At 35.6% G+C, this 10817-nt stretch overlaps 1 protein-coding gene across 1 annotated transcript in view; it reads left to right on the top strand.

Annotated features, from left to right (window-relative positions):
- The window catches only part of CH25H (cholesterol 25-hydroxylase), a 71447-nt gene extending 63205 nt beyond the window's left edge, over positions 1 to 8242 (top strand). The window contains exons 4-5 of the mRNA XM_049764569.1: positions 7049 to 7085; positions 8084 to 8242. Of these exons, the coding sequence (XP_049620526.1) occupies positions 7049 to 7085; positions 8084 to 8242 (196 nt within the window). The remainder of the gene's footprint in view (positions 1 to 7048; positions 7086 to 8083) is intronic.
- Positions 8243 to 10817: the final 2575 nt, after the last annotated feature.

The following is a 10817-nucleotide window of genomic DNA, read 5'->3' as shown; positions in this document are numbered from 1 at the left end:
CCATATCTTATACCTTGCACGAAAGTCAGTTCAAAATGGATCAAAGACCTAAAGACCAAGCCAAAACTATAAAGTAAATTGAAGAAAACATAGGCAGAATGCTCCAAGAGTTGGACTTCAGAGGCCTCTCAGTGATATGATACTACTGACACAGGCAACAACAAAATTAAAAACAGAAAATATTATTACATTTAATTCAAGAGTTTCTGCACGGCAAAAGAAACACAGGTTAAAACTAAAAGATAGCTAACTGAATGGGAAAAATAAAAACATTCTCACACTTCAAATAAGGATGAGCAAAAAAAAGTGCTTGTCAAGGAGGTAGCCTGAGGGTATGGGGAACAGATGGAAAAAAGGGGAGTATTGGTGGAAGGAAGTTGACATTGGTGTTTGGATAGGTGTTGAATATTGTATACTTGAAACTCAGCTTTGTAAATCATGGTGCCTAAATAAAAAATTAAAAAAGTTAAAAAAATGCTTGTTAAGAGAGAGAGCTCTAAGGACTGGAGCACATACTGTAAATGCAAAATTCCCACTTTTATTGATTGATTGATTGATTTTTGGGCCACACCCGGTGACGCTCAGGGGTTACTCCTGGTTATGCACTCAGAAATCACTCCTGGATTGAGGGACCATATGGGACACAGGGAAATAGAACCAAGGTCCATCCTTGGTCAACCGCGTGCAAGGCAAACGCCCTATCACTGTGCTCTGACCCCAGAATTTCCACATTTGATCAATCTCTGAATGGCCCCTAAAAAATCCTAAAGATCTTTAAGAACAGTTCCCAACTATGGAGCCAGGAGCAGCCACTGGGGCTCAAATAAAAAATAAAGACAAATAATTGTTACAAGCTTAATAAAAATAATTTTTAAACGTTTGTTTATGCAGTAGATTTTCCTCTGTAACAAAACTTTTGACTTCTAGTAATGAAGGACAGTTTATTATTTTTTGCTTTCTTAACTCCAAGTGGAAAATGAACCGGTAGTACTAGAGATGAGTTAGTTTTGTTTCCTTCCTTCCTATTCTTCCCTTATCTTTCAAATGTTCTCTCCCTATTAATTCTGGAATATTCTTATACTTTTTCCCATTTCATTGTTTGAAGCACAATTTTTTTTTTATCTGTATTGAAGACAAAGATGCAAAGAAAGGACAAGGTGAAGTTACAGTGGGAAGGAAATCACTCATAAACAGAATTCTCAAAATAAATCCCCTTGCTGACACCCTAATTTTGAATTTTCAGCCAAAAAATTATTAAAAAAATAAAACAAAATACATGCACATTTACTTTGTCCCTCAAGTCCCCAGATTGTAGTACATTATAACATTTCTTAGCAGTACACAAAGCAATCCAAAGCCACAAATTTTATGCAACTCCTTTAACATTAAAGGCTATAGTGTTGTTGATAAGGTTGCTCATAATACATTATTTCATTAAGGATGAGTCAAAGGAGCACAACAAAGACGGTGTTAGTGTGGCAATTGTTTACATAAGCCCAGCAAAATATAGGGGACATGGAAAGGAAAAGTCCAGTCAAGTTCACACCTTATCCTGTCTTTATCTTCTGTTTTAGCCAGTTTTTATTCTCTGAAAAGTAGATAAAATAGTCTCACTCTCTTATTCCTCTTTCTGGGGCAACATTTATCCCTCTTTAAGTACACAGTCAGTCTTTTCCACTGGACTCTGTAAGGCATCACAGTGAGGATTTCATTGTACAACGAATTTGATATTGGGCTTAGGAATAATTTAAACGATTTGTACTTCTGTTCCCTAGCCTGTGAAAAAACTGGCAGCAATTAATTATACAATACTAGCAGTTTGAGTGAGGAGTGTTAGAAAATCTTTGTGACACAATCAAATGAATCACTATTTCACAAGTGATTTCATCACTTGTTATAAATGTCAGGTGATAAACTAAAATGTGTCAGAGCATTATTGACTATTCATTATGGATTAAACTATTGGAATTCACTTTTTGATTGCATAATTGTATCATGTCATAAACAAAACAGATGTATCAGAGTCTTGTCTGGAAGTTATGCGGGGAGATGTCAAATGTCATCTACCACAGTGCTTTCATTGAACAATTTTACATGATCAGATATGCTCCACAAGAAATTTTAAAAACACCACTAAATTACTTTCTTAATAAAGGTACATTTACAAGAAGTGCTAATAGATTCATAAAGCTGTGGGAGGTTTAGCATAAAGTTATCAAGAAAAGAAGGAAGGAACAAAAGGAAGGAAGAAAAATAATGAAAGAAGTGAAACTAACTTGGATATATGATGCAAATAAATAACAAATACACATTTACTGATTTATTGAATTTACATTTATTTCCTATTTTATTTTCAAATCATCCTTGAAATAATCACTGCTTTTTAAAATATGAAAGGTAAGGCACAAATTTCCATTGTTTTAAGTTTAAATTTTTATATTTTAAGTTTAAAATATTTTGTATTATAATTAAAATCCTGAAAATATAAATAATTGATAAAATGTATAAAGTAAGAAACATTAAATTTTCTAATAAACATATTAAAATATACAAAATCTCTAATCTGAATGTAAACTAAGACTATATGACATAACCTCACATTTATTAACATTGAGACTATTTAAAATGAAATATACAGTATGTTGATGTGGGTATAGAAATATTGGAACCCTTATGTTTTATTATAGGACTATAAAATGGTGCAGCTACTATGTTAGACAGTACATGGGTATCTTAAAAACTATCAAACTTACTTCTAGTTTTATATGCAAAAGAATTGAAAACAGATCCTATAAAGATTTAGTACACCCATATTCACTGCAGACAATTTTTTGATATCTGAGATATAGAAGTAACATTCTGTGGATAAATAAAAAAATTCTATATATACAAACAATGAAGTAATCTTCATCTTTGCATTCAAAGAAAATCGTCATATAGTATTACAACATTGCTACACTTTGGGGGAAATATCTTAAGTAAAATAAGCCAGTAATTCCCAAAACTAATATTGCACTACAGCAAGTACCTAAAATAAACGCATAGAAATAGAAAATAAAATTATGTTTCAAGTATTGGATGGAGGAGGAAATGGAAGTTGTCCAATAGGTCTTGTGTTGCTACACGAAAAAGCTTTAAAGACCTCTAGAGACAGTACAGTTGGAAAGGCATTTGCCTTTGCTATGCCAAACCCTTATTCAATCACCAGTACAGAAGTTCTTCTGAACATTGCCAGGAGTGATCTTTGAGGAGAGAGAGAAAGAGAGAGAGAGAGAGAGAGAGAGAGAGAGAGAGAGAGAGAGAGAGGGAGAGAAAAAGGAGAGAGAGAGGAGTCAGATATGAGCGCAACTGGATGTAGTCTACAAAAAATTATAGAAATTATTGTACAATAGTGTGAACATATTATTATATAGATACTGTATGCTTAAAAATGTAAGTAGTCATGTTTTTGTTATTTTATTTAATATTTATATAAGTCTATATCTTTATAATTTGCAATAAAAATTTTGGGGGGCCACACCTAGTGAGACTCTCAGGGGTTACTCCTGGCTATATGCTCAGAAATCGTTCTTGGCTTGGAGGACCATCTGAGATGCCAGGGATCGAACTGAGGTCCATCCTGGGACATCTGCATGCAAGGCAAATGCCCTACTGCTGCACCATCACTCTGGCTCCTGAAAAGAATATTTTATTTGTTTGGTTGGGTTTTTGGGCCACACCTAGAGACTCTCGGGGGGTTACTCCTGGCTATGCACTCAGAAATCACTCCTGGCTTGGGGGGACCATATGGGATGCCAGGGGTTCGAATCATGGTTTGTCCTAGCTAGTGTTTGCAAGGCAGACACCTTACTCTACCACCACTACTCCAGGCACGTGAAAAGAATATTTTTAACTAAAATTGAACAAAATATTTTGAAAGCCATTGAACTAGCCCAGAATTTTTATTTTATATAAAATGAAATGAAGATCTAAAGAGGAAAGTGGTGTAATTTGGTTAAAATGGCTTAATAGAGAGAAAGGATCTCCAGTCTTTTATTTAGGGCTATTTACAATATCTAGAATCTGGAAATGACCCAGATAACCAACAACAATAGCCAGATGAGTAGCTAAAGAAATAGTGGTAAGACGCATTGAAGGTGGCGCTAGAGGTAAGGTGTCTGCCTTGCAAGCGCTAGTGTAGGACAGACCACGGTTCGATTCCCCAGCATCCCATATGGTCCCCCCAAGCCAGGGGCGATTTCTGAGTACATTCAGGAGTAACCCCTGCCCATCAAACCGGTGTGGCCCCCCAAAAAACAAACAAACAAAAGAAATAGTGGCACATCTATACAATGGAATACTATGCAGCTGTTAGAAGAAATGAAGTCATAAAATTTGCTTATACATGGATGAATATGGAGACTATTACATTGAGTAAAATAAGTCAGAGGAAGAGAGATAAGCACAGAATAATCTCCACTCATATGTAGTATTTAAGAAAAATAAAAGACATAGTAATAACACCCAGAGACAACAGAGATGAGGGCTGGAAGGACCAGCCCATGATAACAAGCTTATTAAGTTATAGAAACCACTACACTAACAGCTACCACGACAACAATAGAGAAATACAATGTCTGACTTGAAGACAGGCAGGGGGTCTGGGGGGATCAGAAATGGAGGGACAATGGTGGTGGGAAGTTGCACTGGTGAAGGGGGGGGAGTGTGTTTTATGGCTGAATGACAATTATGAACTTTTTATGAAATTTATGAAATTTGTAACCATTGTGTTTAGAGAAATTATTAACAAATATTTTTAGGGCTGGAGCAATGGCTCAGCGGTAGGCCATTCGCCTTGCACAAGGCTGGCCCAGGACAGACTGTGGGTCTATCCTCTGGTATCCCATATGATTGCCCAAGCCAGGAGCGATTTCTGAGTGTATAGCCAGGAGTAACCCCTGAGTGTAACCAGATGTGGCCCCCAAATCTCTCTCTCTCTCTCTCTGTCTATATATATATATATATATATATATATATATACATATATATATATGTATATTTTTTAAAGGATCTCTAGTCTTGATACTTTTCTGATACAAGATCTAAAATAAGTTAGTGAGTCCCCAAAAAAGAAGCTCAACACTAACTTAATTGGGATGAATTTATCTATATCTTTCTCTTTCTTGGGTTTTGCAGACAGGTATCATTCAGTTAAGGCAAGATGATAACTCAATCGCATTGGATTCTTCAGTGCTGACAGAGTTAAATATTATAACCTACAACTTACTGTATTTCAGCTTTTCTGAAATATACAGGTATGAAAAAAAACAATGTTGTTCATGTGATCCAGAATCATACTCAAAGCAGATTAATGAGGGCCAATGTTATGGAGTCAAGGTGGAAAGGCTGGTAGAAAAGGAGAAAAGTAGAAATTCTCAAGTGACTGCTTCTGTATACATGCATCATTGGGGAGGATAAACAGGACCTCAAGAAGTATTTGGGAGCCTGGGAACCAATCCCAGTGATAATTATATAGGAAGTTTAATACTAGGGCCTGAAGAGGCTGTGTTCCTTGGGATTTGTGGTGCTGGGACCATCAGGATTAACCCAGAAATGCTTGGAGGCCTCCTGAGGCAAATTCAGTGATACTAAAGGGGGATCATGAAATACCAGACATTGAACTGGGACCTCCATATACAATGCATGTGGCTCAATTTCTGTACTTTTATTTAAAAAGTATGTGTTTAAAGCATTATGTTCCAAGCATATTAGTTAGATTAGCATTTACATGGGTAAATTCTACCACAAGTACAAAGGAACAAAAACATTGGTCAGAGGCAGAACGCTGGCCAGAACATAGACAAAAGTTATCTTAATGATTCATAAAATTAGAGATGATGATAAAAGGTCTTGGACTTGGATTTGGTTCAAAATGAAACTTAAATTTTGTTTTGAACACATCAGTATTTATTTGACAACCATGCAGTTGATTTGTTTTGTGGCACTGGTCAGGGTAATTGGATGTCTCATTTCTTTCATCGAGGAATCACAACAAGATCTTTGTTGCGGGATCCTTGAGTGAAAGATTTAAAATGGTGACATTTTCTTATCTTTACTGATGAGACAATGTATGTAATGTGCCAGTCCTAGGTATTTGGGGTTCACGAAGTGCTGTTAATGAAGGACATAATTGTTTTTCTTAGTTACCCGCCAATACTTCAAAACCATTTTTATCCCATTAGAAAGCAAAATTATTAACAGCTTAGTGGTAATAAATAATGTTAGCCATTAATTGATGAGAACTTTTTTTGTGCAACACTCCTTAATGGGCACCTGAGAATGGTTGTGGTGTCCAAATAGTGAAACCAAGAGGTTTGGAATTTACAATATTGCCACACGGAGTTCCCTCCCACAGTTTGTGTGAGGAATGTCTGGTTGATTTTTTTCCTTATTCTTGGCAATAGAACTAATCCACTCCTGGAGGCATTAACATTTTATATATGACACATTTAATTGAAACTCACCCAAAGGCACTTCATTCTATTAAATCATTTACTTTATTCTGACTACTTACTTGCTCTGCCCAAAAGCCTTTGTTGTCTTTCCACTTTATTGTTACTGTTCTGATCATTTTTGTTTCTAATCAACTGGGTACAAAATAGGTGATGAGTTTTGGGCACACATACATGATCATTATAATAATCTCAATTACCTTAAACAAGTCTCTTTTTGTTCTTTTCTTTGTCAATTTTTATGGGCTTATAGAATACACAATATTTTCCTTTCTGCTCTGTCCTATAGTTTTTCATCAGTCAATGTAATTGTCACCTTTAGCTTTCATTATATAACCAATACATATATGATTCACATTATAAAATTTAAGATAATCAAATATTCCAACGAGCACCTTCCTTTGAACCCCAATATCAGGTTATTCTAAAAGATAATGGACTAATTATTTCTAATTAGTTCATTGTTATATCAACTTGTTGTTCATTAATATCTTATCTGGGTTCAACATTTTTTTCATCTGGCTTTATGAACTCTCCATTTCCATGTGTCTCCTCAGATTTTTGGTCTTTAGGAAGTTACCCTTGGAAATGCAAGTAAGTCATCTCTTTATAGTAAACAGAAAAAGAGATTTCCAACAGATTCTGTGTTTCTTAATTTAATGTGCTCTCATGCTATGGAAATTAAACAATGGAACTGGAAAGGTCCACACTTTTCCTGTCACTAGTTGCCACCTGCTATAATTTTTCTAACTATGATACTTGCCAGCATCAAAAGAATTTCCTTTTAACTACCAAATATCGCTTGTAAATAAATAAATTTTATTTAAAAATAATACAGATAAAGATGGTCATAAATTATTTTTAACTAGCCTTAGCAGATACATGTGGCTAAAGGCAAAATTGAGGAATATTGTGATTGTTGACTCTCTTGCTACTGAATTGCCTTCTCTTAAAGTCTCTTTTATTTTTAGTTGTTACAAAGAAACATCTAAGAGTAGAATTCAAGTAATATCTCAAAATATTAATAGTCATTTTATAGTTAGCATGCCAAAAATTGTACAAGACTTGAGGGAGTTTTCATTAGAATGAAGTAAGAGATGTGAAAAGATTATTAGATATGACTTAGAAACCTTACTTTTTGAGAAATCTGAGACATATACAAAAAAGAAATTATAATGGTAGCATCTTAAAGAAAGAAAAGGAAGAGAGAGAGAAATAGAGAGAGAAGAAAAACGTCTACCACAGAGGTAGGCAAGGGAGAGGGCCAAGGGGAGGAAACTGGGGGCATTGATGGAGGGAAATGTGCTCTGGTGAAGGGTGTTGTACTTTGTATGACTGAAAATCAATCATGAACAACTTTGTAACTGTGTATTTCATAGTAATTCAATTAATTAATTGATTTATAAAAAGAATAAAACAGAAATTACAGCATTACTTCCTGGGCATGTGAGATTCAGAAGGCACTTGAAATAATTTCCAGCAAAGTAGAACAAATATTGAGTAGAGGTTTTCTTTTTTTTTTCTTTCTTTTTTTGTGCAAAGATACCAAAATTTATTCTAATTTGCTTGTAGTGAGGATTTGTTTTCTATAGGTTAAGGTCCTTGGAAGAGTGCTGAAGAAGCAGCATGGAATCCTGGTCATGGAAACCATGATCATGGCTGCTCTGGATGGAAATGAGTTAAAATCAGGTGATTATGAGTATCAACTCCAAAATTCTGAGACAGTTATGCTTCAAATTAATATGACATAAGAATTCAGTTATGGGGCCTGAGTGGTGGTGCAAGTGGTAAGGCGTCTACCTTGCCGGCGCTAGTGTAGGATGGACTGCGGTTCAATCCCCTGGTGTCCTATATGGCCCCTCAAGCCAGGAGTGATTTCTGAGCACAGAGCCAGGAGTAACCCCTGAGCATCACTGGGTGCGGCCCAAAAAGCAAAAAAAAAAATAGAATTTAGTTATGAAATTATGTCTGTAAAGATGCTGGTGTCTCTCTCCTTTTTTGATATCATGTAACTATCCCATTAAGCCTTCTCTGAGGAAGCAGAACTGAAATAGTTCCATTTGTTTTAGGTGAATAAAAAGAAAGTTCCATGCTGTGCTCAGACTCTGTTATCTAGTTGTGGAGGAAAACATAAGCAATTTATAGAACTTCAAGACAAAATATGTATTAAAGTTTCTCCTGGGAGTGTAGAGAAAGAATGCTTGAAAAAATCAAGGGAGACATTAGAGGAGCATGGTTAAGGATAAAACCTTTTAAAGAAATATTAACAGGCTCACTTCCACATATCAGACTTTCTTCTTCCTTCTTTACCCTTCCAGGTTAGATTAACATCCTTCCTCACTGGCATCCATTGGAACTTTTGGGTACTGGAAGTATATTCCCTTCCTTACTAGGAGAGCTCATACTCTTCACCCACCATCTCAACAGGTCTTCACATCTCTTTAAAAGCTCTACTCATTTTTTTTTAATTTTTATTGTGGTCAAAGTGAATTACAAATCTTTCACAGTAATATTTAAGGCACATAGTTACAATGAATGAGAGGCATTCCCACCAACCCCACCACCAGTGATGTTCTCCCTCCAGCCCTGTTCCCAGCATTCATCCCGCATCTCCCTCCTTTAACCCCTGTAATGCTAGTGGAACTGTTCCCACTTGTGCAGCTTGTTGTAGATTGGGTATTGATTCTGTTGTCATTGACTTAATAACAAATTTATATCACTAAATAAATTTTAAGTATTTTGAACATTTCTTCTAGAATATAGGATGCATCATTTATTCATATATATTTGTTTTTGAACCACACCATGTGGTGTTTGTTCATAGGTTACTCTGGCTCTGCGCTCAGAAATTGTTCCTGGCAGGCTCCATATGTGATACTGGGAATTGAAACGGAGTCTATTGCATGCATGGCAAATGCCTATCTGCTGTCTACTTGAGCCCCTACTCTAGAAAATTTATATAGGTATATTTGGGCTGAAACATGCCTTGAAAAATTATAAACAAATAGTATTGTGTATATTTGTGTTAATCTCTGAAAATGTTATTAAATTAAAAGTTTAGAATTGGGACGTGGGGATAAAGATTTATATATTCATCAACATTTTTAAATCTAAGTACATCTTGATCATACTTCAAGATACAGCGCTAGTTATAAGTTTGAGAATGATTCTGATATTCCAAGAATATTGCTGTGATTATTGAAGAACATGGTCAGATATAGCTGAATCCTCATTGAAGAAGAAATGAAGAGTCCACCCTGATGAAAGGAAACGGTACATGATAGGTATGCTAGGAAGAAAGGTTGGAAAGCTGGTTTAATGGCCTAACAGGAAGTTTGAGATTTCCTCTGCAGGGAATTGGGAGTTTTAAAATATTCAGAGCTAGAAAACACTTCACCTGGATTTAGTACACCATGTCTCACAGCAGCATGGACTGGCTTGTGAAATTGAGAAATTGGAAACACAGAGATCACTTAGGAGACAGGTATACTGAATCTGTATATTTGATGGGATATTTTGAACCTCTAAATGGTCATTAGGATGAGGAGGATGGAATGGATGTGAGATGTCTGTGGGAAATAAAATCCATTTGTTTGGTTATACATTTCCAATATTGGTGGTAGTTGGAACTGTTTGGGTGATGATGCTTTTCCAGATCAGAGTTCATTACAGTCAAGTTGTGGAGAGGGAAAGCATGAGTTGGGGGCCTGTAAGATTATTAAACTGCTGTTCTGATACAAATGATGTGTTCTTTGTATAGATATTGGCAAAATATTTTGCCATGTACTCATTATTATGAGTCAGAGCCAGTCCTCTACCACTATGAACTAGTGTTTCCTCTTCTGTGAGGTGGAAATAATTTCACTATTGTTGTAAGACTTTTACTGTTGCAAGAACTAGAGTTATAGGTGTAAAGCATGTTTGCGGCAACAAAATTCTAAAACTATTCATTTCCCCAAGAAAATCAAGCTATGAATGAATAAGCAGCAAATAATACTACTAATAAAATCTTATTTTATGGCAGCCAGACATATTTAATAACCGTTGGTAAACATTTTCATATATATTCTCTTTAACACTTGCAACATCTTTCCAATGTAACATTATTAAGATCTGAATTTTAGCAATGAGAAAGAGGAAACAGAAATTATTATTGCTAGAAAATGACAGAGTTTGGGGGCTAGGGAGATAGAACAGGAAGAGCATTTTCTTTGTGCCTGCCCTACCTGACTTCAATCATCCCCACCCATGTGGTCCCTTGAGCCTTGTTAGGTGCCAGGAATGATTCCTGAATGTAGAGCTGCTTTACATGTGTGTACATTGAAG

Source organism: Suncus etruscus, chromosome 17 (genome assembly GCF_024139225.1).
Source record: "Suncus etruscus isolate mSunEtr1 chromosome 17, mSunEtr1.pri.cur, whole genome shotgun sequence".
Classification (NCBI taxonomy): Eukaryota; Metazoa; Chordata; class Mammalia; order Eulipotyphla; family Soricidae; genus Suncus; species Suncus etruscus.
This window is presented reverse-complemented; position numbering and strand designations above follow the sequence as displayed.